Raw genomic sequence first — 23,823 nt, 5'->3', positions numbered from 1 at the left:
AACCAGGAAACCCATTCACCAACCTCCTAAGGGTGCAGTGGAGAGGGGTGAATTGGGACAGACACTACTAACTGTAAGAAAGCAACTGTCTGTTGGAGGGCACAGAAGGTTCTGTATAATGTTAGAAAGAAGCTTCTGAGCCACTTCTCAGATGTTAAGTTTCAGGATGAAAATCCTGCCTGGGATAGTCATCTGTGACTGATGTAGACATTATTTCTTAAATCTTTATACCTTTTTATTCATATAAGTTTAGATTAAGAATTTTCCTTGGATGAAATTCAACTTTAGGTCAACAAACTATAGCACATCATTTTTTCTTTTAAAAAAAATGAGGCTTATCTAATACATTAATTTAGACAACACCACCCAAGATTCATCAGACTATAAGGTGTTTAATATAAAATGTTTAAATTTATAGCATCCATTTTTCTTCTATGTTAATTGAGGGGGCTGAAGTAGCTGAATTTAAACATTCCTTCTGATTCTAACATTAGAAAAATCAGTTTGATGTGGGGGGAGGGGATAAAAAAGACAATAAAATATATTATTCAAATTCAAATTCTAATTTTAGAAGTAAGCAGCCTTTACAATTTGGGGGGAACAGGTGTACATGAAAAAATAAGCCAGAGATGATGGAAAAGTTTTGGTAATGGATGGTGGTGACAGTGGCACAACACTGTGAACGTGATTAAACCACTGAATTATATATTTGAAAGTGGTTAAAATGGGAAATTTTAGGTTGTAAATATGTTACAACCAAACTTTTATATATAGAAAAAAGTCAGCTACAAAGGGAAAGGTCAGGAGGAAAACAGACAGGTTATTAGAGCTAACCAGTGTCTGCAAGGGATATCAGGAAGCAGGACAAATGTCCACAGGTAACATGTGATTACCTCCAGGGCAGGCCTGTACAGCACCCCACAGGTTTTCTTAGGACACCCAGCCATGCCCTATATAGTAATGACATGACAGAAGAAGCCTGACGCAAGGGCCTCTTGTGACACCCAGGTATGGACAGGGCTTAGATGCCCTGGAGGGCAGTACTGGGTGGGCATCAGTAAGGGGGTGGTAGAAGAGGGAGGGAAATTGCACAGTGAAGGGAGAGGCCAAAGGAAAGAGGGGTTTTAGCTGTCTAAAGAGAGGTCAAATCAGGCTGTGGGCTAGACCACAGTGGGGTGCTGGCATCCTGGTGAGCTGGGACCCATCCTCACAGGTGTTGCCTCGGGATGCTGGAGGTGTGTGGCTTTGCCACTCACCTAGCTAAGGTGGCTGCAGATGAGATGTGGGGCCTGGCCAGGCGCTGGGAGTGATCAAGGTGCCTTTCTGCCACAGGGTAATGTGCCCACGAGCTGGGACAGAGGAAGAAGAAAGGCCTTTTGGGGGACAAGGAGGTCCCTTGACTAGGATCAGAAGAGCCTGAGCTCCTAGGATGAGCTCTTTCCTAGGGGGACGGTGAACACCGGAGAGAAGGCCTGGGGTTGATATTCAGCCCCCTGCATCCCAATGGCGTGACGTGGGCCAGAGCCTTAACTTCTTTGTGCCTCAGTTTCTGCATCTATAAAATGGGGATAAAAAAATAGTAGCCAAACCCTCACACCCTTATAAATTTTGAATGAGAAAGTGAGTTAATGCATCTTTAGGCTTAGCAGAATGACTAATAACCATTATCCATTACCTATGACAACCCGACCACATGTATTTATAAGAACAGTTTTTAGAAAACACTGACCATCCCTTGCAGCCTGGTTTACTGAAACCCCAGAATGTGGCTAATCCAGAGTTAATTTTTATTCTTCAACATCTATAAATAGATCATCAGCTCTTCAGATAATCCTTTTTATTTTTTTTAATTTTTATTTTTAATTTTTTTTTGCTTTCATTCAAATGATATTTACTGAGGCTCAACTGCATTTCAGGCATTGAAAAAGAGAATTCCCATCCCCCCACAGAATAGATACCCTTAATATTCAAAAGCAGCACACTGGTTTTTAGGACTGAAGTACTGCTTTTTGTGTTTTATTTGTTTGTTTCTTGAGTGCTTTAACTACAGGACAGGCCAAACTAAACTGTAAACTCTGTCTGAAATGGGACCCTTCCAAACCAGCTAAGATATAAAATGTGTGTAGACAAGTTCTTGTTGCTTTATATTGGTTTAAAAGACTATTTTTTGTTGCTGTTCTCTTTCCAGTGTCAAATAGGGAGTCACAGTAGCCTGAATTTTTAAAGAAGCAAGGGAAGTAATGACAGAAAAAATCCTCAGGGTCAAATATGATCTTTAATAGCTGGGCCTCTTTCCATTCATAGAGATTACAATAAGATTGATTTTTAGTTTCACCTGAAGAAAACCTATAAAAGCATTAATTTTATCCTTCTCTATCTAATACACACAGATTTTTAAATCATATTGCCCAAGCAGCTATCACTGGCAATGAGCCTACTTACCTTCCTTTATTTGAAGGAAGGTTCTAAATCGATTAAAGCCATTTGTGCCTAGAAGTAGGTATGAAGGTATCTGATCTTCTATGTTTATCTGAATATGACAGCAGAGAGCCTGGGTCCACTCATATTTCAGTCCAGTACTATCTCAAAGGACTCTTAACAAGACATTGTCTTTCACAAAAGACCTGCCATAAAATTCAGTGGCTTTTCTCCTCTGCCCTTGTGTTAGATTCTGCATTTATGGGAAACTGACTAAGCCAAGCCCAGACCCATGGGCTCCCAGAGAGATGGGGGAGACCTGATGCTTCCATCTGGGGGGCTCCGTCTGTTTGGGGGTAAGAGGAGAGGGAGCTTGTAAGGAGACTGCTTGGCCAGATCCAGGAGCTCCACGGAGGGGAAGGGCCTGGCACCACTCGGGCTTCACTGGCTCCCATCTCCACCCCTGCAGTCCTCTCTCCCAGCCTCTCCTGGTGGGCTCCCTGACCTTCTTGATTTCATCCGGAGAAGGCTTTTTTTTCCTAGCAAGAGGGGGATGCTGACAGAGACAAGTTCAACTCCCAAATCCCCAAGTCTCTAGATGTAGTGTCCAGACTAGAAAAGGCACCACGTCGCTGCCCCTTTCAGCTGGTCCTTTAGGTCATGCCGGGCATGGCCTCTCTCCAAATGAAACAAAATAAACGGCAGCTTTCTCCCACTGGGCTGCTTCTCCGACACCTGTACTGGCGGATCTGCTTCTCTCTTGTGCAGCCCTCATCTTGCTAACTGGTGGCCTGGCCGCCCCTTTTGGCCCGAGAGGGACTTGAGGGCAGGTGGGGGTGAGAGGCACCTGCTGAGGCAGCGTGGTACATGCCAGCTCACCACACGCACAGCTGGACGCCGCAGCTGTACAGTCATCCGGGATGTGGCAGACACAAGGCTAGTGTCTGAACACAGGCTATGGGCTGTGGGAAGGAATCACAGGAAGGGGAACCCACGGACTCCCCAGGTCCTTGCTAGTGAGGGCCTGCCTCCTTGAACACTTCCACATCCCAGAAGTGGACGTCTGGATCAGGGCTCAGGAGTGGCAGCGGGCTAGAGAGGAGTGTCTGCTCTTGGCTCCTGCCTCTGCACCTGGGCACACAGCCCGTGCCTCACACGCCCTCCAGGAGCCTCCTGGAGAAATGCAGATGTGTCCACAGTCCCTCCTGGGACCCTGCACTTCATGTTCAAGGGGCAGAGTTCCCCGACCCTCGGTCACAGCAGGTGACCCTTCTATGTAAGAGGAAAGGCAGGTAGGACATCACCCACAGTGCCCAGGGGACACACGGGAGGCCCACAGGTTCTCTCGCTCTCTCCTTTTGCCCTTCATGGGAAGCAGCTAGAGCCAGATCAGGGACATTCGAAAAATCCATGAGAGGGAGAACCAGACTGAGGCTGAGAGAGGGGACAGGTGGATGGAGAAATGTATGTGGCGAGGGAACAGCTAGAAGGAGGGAGGAGTTGGGAATGGGTGAGACGCTTCCTTTTCATTTTTAGGCCAGCTGATCCCAGCAGTTTGTACAACAGAGCTTTGGTGAAGGAAACTGGCCATAAGCACAAGGGGTAGTAGGCTCAGTGGCCCTGGTTCAAATGACTGCTGACATGCAGGTGGGTCTCTGCAGCAGAGCCGGCTGGCGCTCTCTGCCAGGAAATAAAGCCCAGCTACAAAGGATGAGCTTGCCTTCCACCTGGGACCGTTTCTCGATCTGCAAGCCCTTATGTCCTTGGGAACTGCTGGGCTACGGAGTTGAGCAAGTGGTTCGGGACAATAGGTTGACTGAGTATTACAGAAAGGGTCTGAAACGGCTAAATGTAAAGATAATTTTTCTTAACCAACAGCAGTCTCTTGCCCTCTATTGGAATGTGCAGAGTCCTTGCTTTCCTCAAAAGACAAAAACAACGTCACACTGTATGTTATGGTGAACAATGTCACACTGTATGTTACAGCTGGTTCCCTCAACTTGTGCTGCCTAGACTTGGTGTGCTTTCACTTAAACAACAAAATAAAATAACAATAAAACAACCGTTCTCCACCTATGCACCATTCAACCATCTTCAAACTACTTCTAACAGGAGAAGGTAGCATTCAGGAGTCACCCCAACGGGGAGGCTGTGGAAGGAAGGGCTGCTGGACCTGGGCACTCTCTGGTTGGAAACCGACCTCGCGGAGCCCGGCACCTTCCTGGTTTTTGATTATCCATCTTTCAGGCATTTTCCAACAAACAAAGCACCGAAAAGCAAAAGGCCTCCTTTATCTCATAGAATCTCCCACTTCCTTTTGAATTTGATGTTCCAATACATCAAGATTGAGCCCTGCCTGCTGGGCCCCAGGCCTTAGCCTGCTTACACAGCTATCAGTCTTAGCAATTGACTGAAGGATGAAAATGTAATTTCCAAAAGATCCTTCAGGGGCTCTTCATCCAACAACTCAGCCAACAAGTATTTTCTTAATTCCTGTCTATGCCAGGCATCAGCTGGCAGCACTTACCTCACAATTTTATGGCAAAAGAAGATATTCCTCATTCACATCCAAAGAAGAGGCAATCTAAAAGACAGTAATCTCTATTCGTTGACAAATTGAAATATTGCTTTTAATTATCTTGTTTCTTTCTCAAACGCACATTTTCCAAAGGTAATAAATAGTTACAGCTAGACATACGTTTCATTCTTTGGCAAATAATCAGACCTAAGGAAATACCATTCTCCTTCTTAAATAGGAGAGCTACAAACAATCAGATTTCCTCTCCGAAGGAGGTAGGGTTGTAGCTACCTGATTTACTTTACAGCAGTTTTTTTCCTAAATAAATATTTCAATGAAAAAACAGAACTAATTTAGAAAAGTTTAGTTCAGAGTGTGATGTTTAGAGTATCCTAACTAAAGAATAAAGATGAATCCAGTGTCTGACAGCACAATGCTCAGAGCTTGTTAAAAAATTCCCAGATGAATGGATAAACAAACGGTGGCACATCCATATGAGGGGATATTATTCAAGCGATAAAAAGAAATGAGCTTTCAAGCCATGAAGAGACATGGAGGAACCTGAGACGCATATTGCTAAGTGAAAGAAGCCAGTGTGAGAAGGTTACATACTGTATGACCCCAACTAAATGTCATGGTGGAAAAGGCAAAACCATAGAGACAGCAAAAAGCGGATGGTTGCCATGGGTTGGGGGAATGGGGTAGAAAGAAGGGATAAACAGGAGAAGCCCAAGACACTTTTAGAGCAGTGAAAGGATTCTGTAACATACCGTAATGGCGGGTATCTGACATTATGCACTTGTCAAAACCCACAGAACTGTATACACAAAGAGGGACCCCAAATGTAAACTATGGACTTCAGATAATTATAACGTATCCCATTGGTTCATCGATTGTAACACACATACCACACTAATGCAAGATGATAATAAAAGGGAAACCCGTGGCGGGGGGTGGTGGGGGGCATCTATGGGAACTTTCAGTACAATTTTTCGGTAACCTAAAACAGCTCTAAAAATAAATTTTATTAAAAAAATAAAAAATCCCAGATGCTTAACCTTTGAAGGTGGTAAGATGCCAGATAAAAGAGAACCAGAGCAGGTAGACTGGGGCTGGGGTTACTTCTCCACCCTCGGGTGAGTGAAGTCAGAAGACAACGAAGGCTGCCCCTCTTTACACCCCACTGGGCAAGGTGGATGCCTGCCATGGTTGGCCAGGTGAATTACTCCAAATACAAGGGATTCGGGCTAAGCATCTGACTTCCCATTACGGAGCAACTGGTAACAAAAGGGGAAGAGGCTTCACGGTGGTCATGGGTTAAGAAGCTATTCCTTTCCTGGCTGCATAATCCACAAGAGAACATGCAGACACATACATGCATGCACTGTCATGTGTATGTTCCTGCATGTTCCCACACACGTGTACAGGAGTGCATGTTTAATCCTGCTCCCCCATACAGGTGTGTCTGAAAAGTACCTGGGAGCTGGAGCACAGCCTCACCTGGGCCTCTTGTCCGAGGCGGCGACACACATGTGCTGGGAAGGCACGGCTTTCCACTTCTTCGCCTCCAGAACCAGAGCTTCTGCATCCACCAAACCAAATCCATACAGATGGCTAACTGAAAAGACAGAAGCGTCAGAGCTGGGCTCTCCTCAGCTCTTTCCAGGAAGGATACATGTTTTGCACTCTGCTTCGCGCCCACACTGGACACCCTATCCATGGAAGGCTGGGTCCTGGGCCAGACTATCTGCGTCACCCCAAGGGCTGAGATGGCCCTGGACTGTCTACTGAGAGAGCCCCACAGCGGGGCTGGCTCCCCTGGTGGCTGCTTGAGGGTCCAAGCTGCTTTACTCTTTATCTGCAATAAACCCCTTCAGCTTAGGAATGAGGACCAGAAAACATGTCTTCTTTTGGTACAGCTTAGGAGATGGGTCAAGAGAACCTAGTACTTTCCTTTTTCAAGATGAAGACAGATTTCTTTACATTAGAGGGACTTGTCAGCATCTATGAACCCTAAATCTTAAACCAGAATAGAGAAACAAAATCCAAGAGGTCCTGGTCCATGGGCCACCATGTGCAACAAAAGCAATAAAACAAGGCCATGCTCATTTTTTTTTTTTTTTTTTTTTTTTGCCATTTTCTTTCTCCCCCTGAATTCCCAGGACATCCAGGGAAAGCGGAATTGCACTGTCCACACACCAAGTGCATGTGGATTGGCCAAATCTGATGTTTGGTCTGGCCAAGACAGGAGAGTTTCAAAGTTTAATTTAAGAGGCAAGTTCAAGAATTAGATACAATCTATTTTCCTATTTAATTAGGCCAAAATTGAAACGTAGGTCAGCACTCGTTACTGCTCATTGCCATCGCCAACACTTCTGCAAAACAAAGATGCTCTGGACCCAATCAACGGCCTCCTTATGCAAAGGGATGTCCCTTGGAACTTATTGTAATGATATTTGACCTATATTTTATTTTACAAATAGCAGTGTCAAGTTTGGTGCCAAAATAGTTGTAACTGAACTTCAGACACAGAAGAATTAAAAAAAAAGGTCCCTGCTAACATACAGTGGCTGAAGTATCTCTGTTACGAAGCCAGACACACCAAGCCAGTAGAGCAGTCCTATCATTACCTGCTCCAGAAGCTCCAAATACCTGCGTTACAAGCCTGAGCATGGGTTGGTTTCATGGGTCCTTGTTCTGCACCAGACTGGGCTGGGGGTAGGGGCCCTGCATTTGGGATCTCACCCAGATAGAGCTGTCTTACGGGTTACTTTAACACAGGGACTTGCTGTCGAAAGTTTTATAGTTAGAAAGTCATTTACATAACTATCTCAATGTCCTGATTGTACAGATGAGTCAACCGAGGGCTGGTTTCAAAAGCTCAGAGATACTCAATGGTAAGAATGCAAGGTGCCCTTAGGTCTCACACACACAAACCTTCTGTATTTTGATGATCATGGATTTGTTTGAATGTGCCTTAGAAAAAATATAACCACTCATCAAACTCATGATGATGTGGAGATAATAAAATTTTCTTTTGAAATACATCTTTATATATCAAAAAGGAAGAGGAAGGGGAGTCCATTTAAAGAAAACTATTAAGTCAATATTTCCAGGTGGTACCTGGATATGGCAAGTCATGGTGTTTAGGAAACCCTGTCCTCTAACAACCGTAGGTTTCCTCTTCAACGTCAAAGAGAGGTTCCAGGACACTTTTCTTAAATTGCTGCAGATGTGTTTGTCATTCTGCTGACACACAATTCATGTGATTTGGGGATTCTTTGTGAGAAATTTGTATCACCCCTTAGCAGAGATTCAAGGAGGTCATCCAGAGGGCCCGTCCCCATCCCCGGAACATGCCCGGACCATGGGGGTCCACGGCTCCCACCTTTGTGCCCGGCCCCGTTGACCTTCCAGTCGTTTGCCTTCAGGTGGGCTGGCCGGGACGTCTTCACGAGCAGGTGCTGGACGTCCCTCCAGGTCAGCTGGTTGCTGCGATGACACAAGGACAGTCAGGTCATGGCATGGGCCCATTACAGGAGCTGCGGGAGCCAGCCCTGTGCCTGGACTGGCGTAAGTGCCCGAGGTGAAAGACCTCATTCCTTGGCGGTGCTTCATTTCACAACCTCGTTGTAAAGAAGAGTTTCCAGCAATTAAGCCCTGAGATAAAACTGCACAATGGATGACCTAAAATCCATAAGCATTAAAAACCTCGCCTTGCTTTCAAGCTTTACTTAATTTGTACCAGGGCCATACAAGAGATTTTGGAAGAAGCGTGAAGGAAAACTTTTAACGTAACAATAAATGTTCATTAAATATTTGGGGCTATTTTTACCATAATGAACGAATGGTATGGTGCACAAGGGTGTGTTTAAACCATATTTGACCAGATCCCACCCAGTGCAGGGCACCACAGACTACAGATTTTATTCAAGGTGTTAATAAATCTAAAGTTAATTTTATTACGTTAGCAGAGTGTAATGGAAAGAATACATGCTCACTGATATAAATAATCAGGCTTTTTTGATTCTAAGATACATTTCTCCCCTATTTTTTAATCACCTCTGAAACCAGGATCTATCTTACGACAATCCTCTTCTGCCTGGGTGACTGCCCTGAGTGTGTGGAACTGGGTCCTGGCTGGCTGCTTTGTCATCTCTGAGTCTAAATAAGCCTGAGAGAACACTCAATAATTATAAACCTTCTAAGCGATAGAGAAATGTGGTGATATTGGCAGCACTTTGGCTTTCTCTGCGGTAAATAAAGTGGTGCACCTTATAATCAATAGCATCCTGACTCAACAACATCCAGTACTTTTCATCCCATCACCTGGCAAAGAGTCAAGCAAATCATTATTCCTTTCTTCTAGTCAGTATTGATTATCATGGAGTCTGAATAACTGAATGGACAAGCTTTCTGCAAGGCTACTTTAAAACATGGTACCTGTAAGACCTATCTATGAATTGCCAATAAAATATGTTTTTTTGGCTACATAAAACTACTGGCAGAGTGAAAAGCAAGATGTATAGGGTCACAGTTTCACCCGCAGTTTAACAGAGAGATACTTATGGACATTTTATTCCTTTTTTGGTCTATCAGACACGTATCTTACGACCTTTTAATCAATTCAAAGATTAGCCACCAATGAAAGAACACCTATTGTGTATGAGATTTTAACTCCCAAATATCCCAAATATTTTTTCTTTCCAGATGATCTTTTTAGGGGACTTGCTGGAATGAAGCTTACTAGAAAGATAGTTTACATTATTGTCTCACAAGTTTAAACTGCTTTTTGTTGTTTTTTTTAAATATGGAGGCATGCCTGGTTCCAGAAGTGCTCCTCTAGCAAACATGAATCTATGAACGCCTGGAGTTGCTACTGATGTTCAGAAGGGCTGGGAGTGGGAAAGCAAAGTGCGGTGAGCATCCTGATGTGACCTTTGTCCCCTCCTCCTGGCTGTTCCCTGCCCAGGCCCACAGTCATCACAGCCATCTCTCTGTCGCCCACCCCTGTGACCGTTTTCCTGCTGGGAGCTCATCTGCAGTGTGTCTTGGGACACACGCACACTCCCTGCTTCGGGCTCATACTCCACAGGCTCCAGCCCCCGCCTCCCTGATTTCTCCAACACATTCTGTTCCAGATGCTGCATCTATCTCTGGCCTCCTCGCCGCCTCACCCACCCCACCCCATGCCTCATCAGCCCAGTTCCAGGCCTTGGCACAGCACAGGCTGACCCTGCTCTCCTCCCCCGTATCCACTGCTCTTCCTGAGGGCTGATGGGCCAACCTCATTTTTAGAGGAAGATTCTGAGGTCTGAGTGGCCCAAGGCCTTGCACAACCATGGGGTGGCCAAGGGCACAGAGGCACTGCAGTTAGGACAGAGCAAACCTGGCAGCACCATCGTTAGCTGTGTGACCCAGGCAAGTTATTGCAGCAAGTCAGCGGGGCCTTGCGAGTGATGGCTACTCTGGGAGTTCTATATTTAGTGCTGCAAAACATGAGCTTTGGAAGTTAGGACAGAATGGGGCCAGAGAGAGAGAATGTGAGAAACCGTTTTATTTTAAGGAAATCCCATTGTGTTTTTACTTTAGCGATAAAATCACAAATACAGTTCTACGGCAAAGATGTGCAAGAAATAGTGTTGAAAATGTTTTTCCATAAAGGAGGGATGGATGGGAAGTCCCAAGACTGCCCCAAACTGTGAGACTCTGGACAATTCTTGCACACGAGGGTCTCTTTTTGTTTCCATCACTCACTGTCCACAGGCCCCATCCCCTTACACACCCCCTGGGAATTTCTCCATTCAGGACTCTGGCTTTGCCCTGCTTCCTTCCACACAGAGGGGAAAGATCTAGAATGTGATATTGCACACACTGTGGCAGGTGATGCTACTGAGACACGTCAGCCAATTGCAACCTCCAAAATCAGAACTTCAGATTCATTGGACCTCATTTGTGCCTTACTTGACCAATCCTTTTAAGTACAAAATGCTCTGTTTTAAATAAGGTTTGCTTGATTTGCTAGTTGCAAATTTCCGAGGAAGAGCTAGAACAATGAGGAAGATGACTACCAGTTTTCAGGGACACACAAGGCCAATTTTAATCAGACAATCTGGCACTAAACAGGGTTTGTTTTCTGTTCAGTTTTAGGTAACAAATCTCCTTGCATGTTTCCAACAAGAAATGGAAGAAAATAAAGAACTATGGATTGCTAAATATGTGAATGCAACCTTCCACGCAATTATTTAGAATTTTTTAAAAGAGCCTCAGGGTACAAAGGCTAACCTTTTGGCCTACAATTTGAAACAATTTAGCTATTCCTTTGCTAAATTGGTAGCATCTGAATTTTATGCTCTTTTGCCTCATGTAAATCAACACACAAAAATACATAATTACAATAATATAAGCATCTTAAATATTCTTTGTGAATCATTTAAAATCTCATCTATAATAAAGGGCTACTGCAAATGGCCAGTTGTAATGTCTAAATTAGAACTTGCTTCTGACCCCAGGGTTGCCTGCGCAGTTAACTCTCTTTTCTTTCTGACCCCGTCCATACACTAACAACTTTAGAGTTCTTATTTCATTTAGACAGACCAAATGTCATCGCTTTATGGGCAATTTATAGACTAGAGTTCATAAAGGGAAGCTGTAGCAGCCTAAAGTGTGGTTTGGGATGCAATGCAGATTCCCACTCACCCAGCCCCCGTGGCCCTACGAAAGGAAGGATGTTGTACGCCTTAAAAAGTTAAAAGAATCAAAACCATGATGAAATACCACTTTACTCCTAGTAAAAAATAGAAGATAAGTGTTGGAGAGGATGTGGAAAATTTGGAACCATTGCACATTATGGTGTAGCCACTGTGGAAAACAGTTTGTTGGTTACTCAAAAAGTTAAATGTAGAATTACCATATAACCTGGCAATCCCACTTCTAGGTATATGCTCAAAGAATTGAAAGCAGGAACTTGGACAGATACTTGTATACATATGTTCACAGCAGCATTATTCCCAATTGCCAAAAGGTGGAAGCAACCCAGTGTCCATCGACAGATGAATGGATAAACAAAATGGGGTACACACACACAATGGAGTATGATTCAGCTGTAAAAAGGAATCAAGTTCTGAAGCACGTGACAACATGGATGAACCCTAAAGACATCATATTGAGTGAAATAAGCCAGACACGAAAGGAAAAATATTATATGATTCCACTTATATAAAATACATAGAATAAGCAAATTCATGGAGACAGGGCGTACGTTAGAGATCACCAGGGGCTGGGGGAAGGGGGCATGGGTTTTTTGTATGTTTGGTTTTTTTTGCCTAATAATGGGTGCAGAGTTGCTATTTGGGGTGATGAAAAAGTCTTGGTAACAGATAATGGCGACAGCAGCACAACATTGCAAATATACCACGACTGAAGTGTATGCTGACAAACGGTTATAATGGGAAATTTTGATGTATACATGTTAACACAATAACTTTTTATTTTTAACTAAAAGGAGGGGAGGGACATGGGAACTTACTTTGCTTCCAAGGCCAGGGCGATGATGCCTGCCACCATGGGGGCTGAGACAGAGGTCCCGGTGTGGCCATCCGTGCAGCGCTGGCGCAGGTCCGTGGTGACCTGGGTGAGAGGGTGGTAGGGAGGTGAGTTCAGCTCTTAGGAGAGGTCAGCAGTGACTCGAGGCGCTGCCACCAGGCAGGGGTGATCCCGCGTCCCAGAAACACGAAATGCATCTTAGCCACCTAGTGTCTCAGGAATGTCTGCCAAATCCCTGGCCCTCAAATGTAAAATATGGACCCACTGGCTTGTAGGAGCAGGATTATCAGGGGGTGAGAACAAGGAGACAAGGCAAAAGACACCAGCTGCTGGAAGCCATGAACCATGAACTCTGATAATGGATATGCATGTGTCTGCCACATGGCACAAATGCATGGCGAGACACAAAAAGTAAAAATGCAGTGAAACAAAGTGCCCCCCACACTCCTTCTCCTTGGGTCTCCTGGCCTGTGCTCCCACTCACTGCTGTCCTGGGACTCACCATGGCTGAGACCACGTGTCTGGGCCTTTAGCACAGTAGCGACCCCACAAGTCACCCCACCGCTTCAGAGCAGCTGGCCATGTGTAGGGGCCCAGGGGACACAGAAGAATGACCCTGCCTTTGGCCAGGTGACAGATCGAGCTGTCTACCAGGGTGTCCTGCTCAGATGGCGGGCAGGGATTGTCCCAAAGCACCACAACTCTCCCTGCAGAAGCAGGTAAACCTGGAGCCTTCCTGACCTCACGTGGCCTGCCTTGCAGGATAACAAGCTTGACAGGTCCCTTTGGAAAGTGAGGCTGGCTCTGTGCGCCCGCAGGTGAGGTGCTGACACAGGTGAGGCGCTGATGGCAGGTGAGGCGCTGATGGCAGGTCAGGTGCAGACAGCAGGAGAGGGGCTGACTGCAGGCCGGGTGGGGATATTGATTCTGGATCTCGCTGCACACAGGCCTGACCTGAAACTTGCCTTTGAACTGAAACAGGGAATCAGACACTGCTGGATTCAGCACATGTGGGTTCAGTTGTGCAACGTCCACCACCTTCATCCCTTAGTGTTAGGCCTGTGGACTTTGCAGATGGAACTAAAGGCTGCTATTTATCTGTCCTTAAGATAGGGAGAGTATTCTGGATTATGTGGGTGGGCCCTATGTCATCCCAAGGGTCCTTAAAAGGAGAAGCAGGAGGTGGAAGAGTCAGAGAGAGGTGGTGTAAGAAGAACTTGACCTGCTGCTACTGTGAAGATGGAAGAAAAGAATCTGGGCAGCCTCTGGAAGCTGAGAAAGGCCCCCGCCTGGCAGCCAGCAAGAAATCGGGGATGGCAGCCCTATAATAACAAGAAGCTGCATTCTGCCAAGGAAACACTTCTCCCCTAGGCCTCCAGAAAATAACAGAGCCCAGCTGACACCTTCATTTCAAACTTGTGAGACTCTTAGCAGAGACGCAGCCGAGCCTGCTGGAATCCTGACCTACAGAACTGTGAGATAATAAATGTCTGCTGCATTCAGCCATTGAGTTTGTGGTCATCTGCTACAGCAGCAAGAGGAGACTAATATACTGCTGACCACAAGGCCCCAGAAGCCAATTTGCACACTCTTTAGAATAAATCCCCGGCACTGGCAATCCAGGTTCTCTTCCAAACAGAGCGTCCTCTCTCGTCACGTTTTAGCTGGGTCCACTGTCACCCAGTGGAGGGGATCCAGCCTGGGTTCCCTGTAAGTAGGAAGATTGGCACAGGAGCACTGGAAGGGACCAGCCTTCTCCTCCCTCCCCATTCAGCAGAGCTGAGGCACCGTGACATGGGGGAGCAGCTGAGGGCAAAGGAAAAGGGACCAGGATGTCACCTCTCTGACCCTGGGATCGTCGTCCGCCCAGGTACAAGAATACGTCCCTCACAGGACTGTGCTCAGTTGATGGTGGCTTGAGTTGGGGAAAGCGGGGTGGCTGGGCACAAGGTTCCCACGTGGGCTCTCCAGACCCAGAGAAAGAGGTCCTAGGGAGCAAGGAGAGGGGCCTCCCAGGGAGGGGAATGCTGGGCCATGGCTAGCATCCCAGTGCCACATCTGGAACATGACTCACGAATGAAAAGAGCCAACCCATGATCCAGGGAGCAAACGTGCCCTTCTCTTTGGGTGAGAGGCTTGTTTGAGGTTTGGTTCCTTTTACCACGAGCCACGTTCCCGACACCGGGCATTCCCTCATTTCAGGCTGATGCTCAGTGGCACTGAGCTGCACAGAAAGAACCAGGGAGCAGAGAGAGGACCAGAGACCTGCCTGCACTCCCGAGACTGGGATGCACTGACCTTCTAGAACAGTTGCTTATCCCCTTGACAAGTGTCTGAGAAGACTCAAGGCAAAGAGTTCACTCTAGCTGAGCTGAACCAGATGCCATCCAACCCATCAGAGGCAGGTGCTAGGAAAGCAACTAGAAACATCTCCTAACAACCACCTCTTACCCCCACATTAATGTTTAGAGAAAAGCATTAAGAATACAGTTGGAATTAAGGCATGTTGCAGCCGAGGCCCCTGCACACATGCACAAGCACGCACGCGCACTGCGGAGATTAATTAAGCAAATAAAGCTGCAAGTGCTGCTCCCAGGATTGAGAAATACTGTCCTCCCAGCCCACAGGCCACAGCACAAAGTGTCCAATAATGCAAGCTCTGACTTGCCCCCATTCAGCCAGCAGGCCTTTGTCAGTTTTCGGCACAAGCGTCTTAATAAGACTCCAGTGAGTCCATGTTCAAATGAGCCGGATTTCTAAGTGAACAGGACACCATTCAGAATCCCAGCGGCCCGTCCCTGGGGTGCGTGCTCCAAGATAAAAGGCAACTAACAACTGAAATTACTGCCTTAGTAAACCAGCCCAGGCCGCCGTGGCCAGGCTGGCAGTGGGGTTGTCAAGGCTGCCCTTTCGGGAGGTGCACAGCAAAGCAGAGAACAGGAAGCCTGTGTGCTCCCACGGAAAAATGTACAAATATATTTGCAATTAATTTCTGAAGATGTGGCTAAGCAGTGGGAGAAATGAAAAGATGCTAGTGATCTTGAATATTAAACCATGTCTGGCCAGCTCCATGGTCTCATTTTTTAAATGTCTAAAAACCCACTTAATGACTGTGCATTTTAATTTTGCATTAATTTAGATTTGAAACCCTCCCTGACTTTTTTTTCCTTGAAAGAGGAATGTACATAGGCAAGGAGGAAACATAAATTTCACCCATATACTAGAGCAATTACTTTTTTTTTCCACCCATATACCTTTTAAAAAATAAATCAGATGTATGTTAATGTAAGCAAGTGTAACAGACAGACTTAAAGTATGTAGGGAAAGCTCTTTTGCCAGAAGGGGATGCCTACAAGAACATGTGGGTGTCTAAAATGTCTCAGTATAAAACCAAGACTCTCCCTTCCTCTATTTACATGTTGAAACTGAACTGGTCAATAGAATCCCAAGTGACGTGACCATAGTATTTTAGAGAGCTAAAAGCAGATGTCATGACGAGAAAGGACTCTATTCTTAAAACGATATTTTTAAATCCTGGAAGCCATGGGGGTTCTGGTGGCTGTAACTGGAATTTCTCTGCTAAGATCAGAGCCCGAGGAGGGCTGCCAAGTTGCTGCGGTTTATTCTGAAGCTCCAGCAGCTCACGGATGGGTGAGGGTGGAATCCCCAGCTCAGGCACAATGCCTCGGCCTTGCAGGCCCTTTGCTAAGGGGAAAAGGAAGTTATCCCCAAAGGGCTGGGCCGCGTTTCCCAAACGCTTCCAACTTGCCAAGAGAACTCACAATTTTCCGCTCGTAAAAGGCCCCGCTGCTGTAGGTGGTAGTCAGGGTGGACGGACACTCCTCCAGGTACCAGGGCTTGTAGCCGTTCTCGGTGGTGCTGCTGACAGAGATAGTGTAGATGCTGTTCGTGTAGCCATCGCACGAGCAGTAGTCCCCCTCTCTCCCGCCGTTCCCTGAGGCCCAGACGAAGATGGAGCCCAGGCCTTCGCGGCCCTGGAGAGTAATAAGATCGAGGCATCAGCCGGGGCAGCCAGAGCCCCCCAGCACGGCCCCACGGGGAGGCCTCAGGCTGTCCTGATGACCTGTAATCAAAAAGACTGAAATTAGAGATGATGGCTGAATTGATTATCACTTTGATTTTTCTCCATTTGAAGGGCTGGTCTTGTGGGGAAGGAAGGAATTTTCCTGAAAACACAGTAGAAGAAGCACCTGTCTTGGAAAAGGGAGCTAGTTTGCAAATAGGGATGGGATGGCGAGTTCTGGGCAAAAACTGAACAGGCAACAAGGGTTATGTTCCGGAATGTCCGTGGCTGCCCGGTGAGAGCTCTCGAGACTCTCCGCGTGGGTAAGTGTTGGAGGTGTCAGACTGTTAATGCCAGCCAATGCCCACTTGGGAAAAGGTTTCAGTTTTCAAGAACGTGCATGTGAAAGCAAGTCTTTGAAAGAGAGGAGAGGGGTTTGTGCAGGTTCCTGCCGCTCGATTCCATTCCCCAGTCACAGGATCAATGATTTCTGACCCAACCGAGCGGTCACTCCAGCCACAAACAACAGTTAAAAGGAAACAAATCCAAAAGAGAACAGACTGACTCAACCCAGTTGGCTGGAACTGTCGGCCATGCATGGCCCCAGCCCCCAGAGAGGGGTACCCACACCAGCATTACAGGAAACTGGGCTCACCAGGTGGGTGGCTGCCAGCTTCCTTACAGAGAACCCTCCTTTCCAAACCACACGGGAGGAAGCTGATACTTACGCCCAATATCTGGCCAATTTAAAGGTCACTTCCAACAAAATTCTGCAAAACCCTGTAGAGCTAAATTTAATCCCTACTGCTGACTGGAAGCATTAAAATCACCCTCAGAAAGTTCCAGTCCAACATTTGTTGAGGCAGGCCTGTTCTGTAAGCCCTTTATAGATACTCTGCTTTGTAGACCAAGTGGGCTTGTAGTTCCCTGGCCTGTCTGTGCCAATTTGCCCTAATCCTTTCTTGCATTTTTTCCAGTCCCAGCCAGAGGCTTGAGCCCACCCAGCCCCTGCCTACAGCTACCTCGCTGTAGCTGTTCCCTAAATCTCAAAGGGGATGATGTCTGATGGGACAGAAGAACTGAGCTTCAAGGCCATTCTTTTAGCAAAAAGGCTAACCTTCTTGAAGAAAGGTGCAAAGTGCTAAGGAAATGGGTATGAGTGGGCACATAATGACCAGTAGAGAAAATTAACCAGAAGTTAGTTTAAAGCAACTAAAATCCAAATAAAAAGATACTTAACCCGTAACACCTAGCTTTAGTCCAGATGAGAATAGTCTCAGAAACATTATCACTTTGACTTCCCACCCAACCCAAAATTATTCATAAAACGGTGTCATTCACTGGCACAGACAATTGACAACCAAAGGGTACATGGGAAAAATCTACACATTGTGTACTAGGGACTATAATTAATAGGAATACCACACTCTATAAAAATTTCACTCACTAAGTTTATTCATCAGAAACTTAAATTCTTCAGACTGCCCCTATGCCAGCTAAGTTCTGAAACCCAGAGGCACCAACTTCTTTAAGAACATCAACTAGATGTGTCCCCTTTGCTCATAGAGTTGACATCCCTTTTCAACATGAACAGGTTAAGGTGGTCACTGCCTAGACAACCCTGAAGACTGGGAAAGTGATTAAATTAGAGAAAGGGGAAGCAACAGACAAGATGGAATTTAACAAAGGACTATGACTACTGAATGTTTGTATAATTTTCTGTTCCTTAGTTGCTAGGGTATTAGAATAGTTAGAAGGAAAAAATTGAAATGGTGGAACATTCTTTGAAATTTGTTAAACTGTTTAAACTTGTTAAATTGTAAATTGAAAGCTATACCTTTTTGTATATATGTTAGATTTCACAATAAGGAAATGACAAACTATGGTACTGTAACTCATAATAACTTCGGAAATTTCCTACATATCTACTAGCTAAATCATATTTTGAAAGATAGCGCCTTTTTGTATATTTGTTATGTTTCTTAATCAGGAAATAACTGAAACTGTGGAATTGTAACCTATATATTCTTTGAAATTTGCTAACTACTTCTTAAATTGTACTTGGAAAGTTATCACTTTTATGTAGATATGTTATATTCTACAGTAAAAAATACGATAAATTAAAAAAAAAAAAAAGGTGCCATTTTGCAAAGAGGAATCTGCCACCTCCTTGCTCCAGCAGACTGGGGAATGTCCTGACACGGTGGCACTTCTTGAACTTGGACACTCCAATGAATATCACCTGGAGATCTTGTTAAAAGGCAGATTCTGGTTCTGTGGGTCTGGGATGGGCTCGAGATGCTGCAATTCTAACGAGCTCCCTGGTAACGCTGGTGCTGCTGCTTCTGGACCTCACTTTGAGTAGCAGGAGCCTAAAATGCTAATGGTCTGTGTCTTTCCCCCTCACACTGAGCATTTACTACTAGACCCATTAGTCCTCGCAGACATCCAGGCATCAAAAAGCCTCTCTCCCTGCTTAAAAAACTATTTGCTAGAGTGAGAACTTGGGAATTCGGGGGAGGAAACATGTGGCTCCTGCGAGGTGGTAAGTGAGATTTTGAGCTATCCCTTTCCAGGCTTCCCACATCTCTGGAAGCCACAGTTCAGAAGGTAGAAAGGGCATTTTGCTCATACCTGTGAACTTGCATTTCTCTTCAGAAAAGCCACAACTGCAACCCTGTCAAGACATATTTCAGTGTCTTGCCTTTTGTGGTGGTTTGGAGCTATGTGCCCCAGAAAAACATGTTCCTAGACCTGTGGGTGTGACCTCTCGTAAATGGGTTCTTTTGATGAGGTTACTTTGGTTAAGGTGTGGCCCAGCTGAGCCAGGATAGGCCTTCATCCTACTACTGAAGGTCTTAGGGAGGTCAGTGGAACCTGGAAGGGAAGGGAGAGGCCAGGGGAGGCCGCCATGTGCATTGCCATGTGACAGAGGAGCCCAGGACCAAGGATCGCTGGCAGCCAGCACCAGAACGCCAGTCTTCTGGGAGAAAGCATCGTCTTGATGATGCCTCAATTTTGGACTTCTCCCAGCCTCCAAACCATGAGCCAATAATTCTCACTAAGTGAACCCATTGCATGGTGACTGCGTTAGCAACGAGGAAACAAAAACACCTGGGAAGGGGAGACTTTCCCCTTGAGCTTAGAAGCACCATTACAGCTGCCCTGCGGACAAGGCCAATGTTTTGAGCTGTGTTTTGACCTGAGGTGATGTTTAATCTCTGATTCTGAAGGACAGATCATGTGAGGTGGAAGTCTTCACAAGGACTGACATTACCTAGATATTTTATGCCAAACTAGGGCTTTTAAAGTCTCCTATCACTCCACCACCATCATCTCCCAAAGGCTGAAGTTGGATTTTATGGCAAAACACATCCGTTGACAAATGGGACAGTGAGGAGGGAAAACAGATGGGGGATGTGATTCGGTTTGCGATCATCAAATTTGTAGGAGGCTTTCCAGTGACAGGTTTAGACAGCTGCGATTAAAGGCTCCCTGGGTGACATATTCTACTTCAGAATGACTAAAAAAAAAAAAAAAAAAAAATTAAATGACCTCAATATTTCAAGGAACTGTGACAAGAATGACAGGGGAACCACATGTTCCCCTCTGAAACATCCCACTCCTCTGACAGCTTGATGAAGTGGATTCTGCTCAGAATCCAGAACGCAAACTCCCCTCTCTGCAGCTACAAACTTTCTCAAATCCTTCACCGGTTCTGTTGACACAAGTGGAGAATCCAAACGATCATCTGAATACTGCAAACGAACACCCCAACCAAACCAACCACAGAGGCTCCCTCTCCCTCATAAACAGAACAACATGTCCCATGACCGTACATCTTTAGAAATCAGCTCAGAGGCCTGATACACCCTCAGAATGAAAACCATTCAAAGCAAGAGGTTCCATACAGAAAATGCAATCTGTAAATTCGCTGCTCATTAAAGGAAGCTTCTTTCTACAGATGTTTAATTTGTCACCAAGAGGGAGCTCCAAGTGACCCAAGGGGGGTGGCGGGGGTTTCACATGGGGAAGTCCTGACTTATGGATTTGGGAGGCCCCTTGAGGCTGGCAGCCCAGTCCTCTCCCAGGCCCAGCACCGGCTCATCTCAGGGACTTCACGGTTCTGAGAGCAGCAACTGTCGTGTTTTCTTGGAGTGACAGGGATGACAGGAAGCTGTCATGTGCCCCAAGCATGGGCACAACACGGAAAGCTGTGGAAGGGTCTGTGTGTGTCGTTTCCCCTCTTACTTTAATTCTCACAAGCATGCACTTTCCCAGGGAATGTCAGGGTGAGTCCTAGAGGGACACAAGAACACACACCCCTGTTTTGAGTCACCAGTTCCTCAGGTGTTCACGCCCTGAGTGGTTGGCGGGCAAGGGCCACGGAGAAGGAAGCCGCTTGCCTCCACCCAGTCCTTGTGGAACAACACCACATCCACAGGAGAAGGTGTAAACCAGTCATGCCTGGCCACACCTGGTCACACCTGGCCATACCTGGTCACACCTGGTCAGGATGTGAAGGATGTGCTTTGAGGCCCCAAACCGAGGAGGTATAAGGAAATGGAGAAAACTCTTGGGTGTTCAGAAGAGACAAGGGCAAGGAAGATTGGTGGGCATCCCAGGAGATAAGACTCAGCTCCCCCTCCAAGGAGGAAACAAATAGACAGCATCCAAAACTCAATACATCCAGAAACAGCATCAAATCATATTATTTAGAAAAAGGAAATTGTGAAGAGTTACCAAGGGTTGCTCTCTGTGGAGCAGGACTGGGGGTTGGGCAAAGTGGGGACAAAGAAATGCTTTATTAACACAACCTTGCTGGTACTATTTGATTTCATCAACCACATTTTAATCGATGGGCACAGGTTACAGTAAGATAGGAACTTTAATAAAATGGGTTTGAGTCTCCATGCACTCTCTCATCCCACATGACAGAAAGTCAGAGGTAAACGTGCTGGCCCCAGGACACCTGTGCATTCTGCCTTGTGCTGGTCTGGATGTATCATGTCCCCCAAAACGCCATTATCTTTGATGCAATCTTGTGCGGGCAGATGTATTAGTGAGGATTAGGATGGAAACTTTGGATTGGGTTGTTTCCACGCAGATGTGACCCACCCAACTATAGGTGATAACTCTGATTAGATAATTTCCATGGAGGTATGGCCTGCCCATTCAGCCTGGGCCTTGATTAGTTTACTAGAGCCCTATATAAGAGCTCAGACAGAAGGAGCTTGCTGCTGCAGCTTACAGAGACATTTTGAAGACGGCCGTTGGGAAAGCAGAGTTTTGCTGATGCTTTGGAGATACTAGCCCAGAGTTTGCCCTGAGAAGCTGACACATGCCATTTTGAATCACAACCTGAGAGCAGTGAAGAGTGACATTTTGGAGAGGTGCTGCAGCCTGGAGAGGAACGTGCTGGGAGAAAGACCTTTTGAAACCAGGACTCTGGAGCAGATGCCAGCCACGTGCCTTCCCAGCTAACAGAGGTTTTCCAGACACCATTGGCCCTCCTCCAGTGAAGGTACCCAATCGTTGATGTGTTACCTTGGACACTTTATGGCCTTAAGACTGTAACCGTGTAACCAAATAAACCCCCTTTATAAAAGCCAGTCCATCTCTGGTGTTTTGCATAATGGCAGCAATAGCAAACTGGAACATGCCAGAATCCCTGCCAGCACCCATGGACCACCCCTCATGCTCTCGGTGGGTCATGCTGGGCCACCCAGGGCCACCACCGACCCTGACCATGGCTCTGTTGGCCCACTCCAAGAAGCCATCCTCGTCCCCATAACCGCTTTGCCATCCCACTTTTAAAAACTGATGCAGCTCAGAGCCTCTCCCACCTCCACCAGCCTGTCTGTCTGATCCACCAGAATCCATAATCGATCACCAAGTGGAATGGGAGCCTCCTAGCCTGGCTTCCATTTGGCCTGTCAGAAGGGAACCAGCTTCTCAGATGTTTGCTCTTCAGTCTCTGTTGAGGGTCTACTCAAGAAACTCTAACTAGGCCAAGCTGCATGCTGGAAGGGAGGGCATCAAACCCCTGACTTCAGCTGTGGCGGGCGCACTGGGTCAGAGCCTCCCAATGGCCTCAGAAAGTTGTATGGCTGGATGTGTCTGCGAGCAGATGGTCCGAGTCCCAAGGCACCTTTCTACCTGCCCAAATACCAGGTTGGTCAGGTGATCTAAGACCACTGTCACCCACCTGCATGCACCCCCTGAGCCGGGGGCAGCCGGACGCCAAGGCAGCGTCTTGGGTCCTGCCGGTGAACGGATGGAACAGCTAGACTGTAAGTAGGTGAAGCACTTCCACCCTGAGTCCCCGGAGGAACCCAGCTTCACCTGGCCCTGGCACGGCAGGACCCTCCCGCTCCTCCACGCCCCCACCCCAGGGCACCCACTGCAGCCCTGGGTTACTCACACCTTTTTAATGCCATACTCGAAAGCCTGCTTCGCCAGCCGGCCTGGCCCATCCACCGTCCTCCCGTCGTCGTCCGGCCCCCAGCTTGCACTGTAAATGTCGATGTAGTTGGGTCTGATGCCCAGTGACTTGGCCTCAACCACATCCGTGACGTCACCGTCCAACATGCGGACGCCTGAAAGCACAGGGGGAGGGGAGGCTCAGGAGGGCACTGAGAAGGGCACTGGCGGGGGGCAGCCCCAACGTTGCAGGGCAATGGCGAGTGCCCATCAGGGGCTCTCCCAGAGTGACTTTGGAAGCCCTTCTCCCTCCACGAAAGAACAAAAATGGTGCCTCGGGCCACACTGTCAACTGTTCCTATGGCGCAAACTTCAAAACTATGGGATTTAATTATTCCCTCGGTGCCATTACGTCACACTGGTATTTAAAAAAAAAAAATCAGCATTTCTATAATAGAACTCCGGAGTCTTTTTCAATTTTCCCAGCTGCTAATAGTTTAGATGGATTTCTCTTTCTTTTCTTATTCCATGCCTACTTTGTAACGATAATGAACCAAGTGAGGAGCTTTCAGTCTGGAAGCTGTGGGTCATGGACTTTCTTTGTTCTCTCACCTCCGTCTGTCTTTAGGTTCCATGCACCCAGGAGGAGTCTGCAGGCTCCAAGTCAGGTGGGGAATACAGCTTCCTCAAGCGCACCCCAAAAGGAGAGGGCGTGGGTGACTACCTGTGTCCTCTCCCACTTGCCTTGTGGCCTGGGCTCTCTCCCTGGCCCCACGCCCAGTGTTTGCCACAATTATAGATGACACTCTCCGCCCAGCAGGTGTGGCTCTCAGTGCCACACCCAGAGAGGGAGTCTGGTCAGCAGGCAATGGTCAGCAGATGGCTGGGAAGAAGG

General features: G+C 46.7%; 1 protein-coding gene across 1 annotated transcript in view; it reads right to left on the bottom strand.

Moving 5' to 3' along the window:
* The window catches only part of PCSK6 (proprotein convertase subtilisin/kexin type 6), a 189,611-nt gene that overhangs the window by 70,304 nt on the left and 95,484 nt on the right, over window positions 1–23,823 (bottom strand). Inside the window, 5 exon segments of the mRNA XM_037832888.1 lie at window positions 6,437–6,554; window positions 8,325–8,428; window positions 12,465–12,565; window positions 16,264–16,476; window positions 22,932–23,104. Coding sequence (XP_037688816.1) covers window positions 6,437–6,554; window positions 8,325–8,428; window positions 12,465–12,565; window positions 16,264–16,476; window positions 22,932–23,104 — 709 coding nt within the window.

The sequence above is a fragment of the Choloepus didactylus genome, chromosome 4, assembly GCF_015220235.1.
Source record: "Choloepus didactylus isolate mChoDid1 chromosome 4, mChoDid1.pri, whole genome shotgun sequence".
NCBI lineage: Eukaryota > Metazoa > Chordata > Mammalia > Pilosa > Megalonychidae > Choloepus > Choloepus didactylus.
The sequence above is the reverse complement of the archived record's forward strand: the minus strand, read 5'-3'. Positions and strand labels throughout refer to the sequence as shown.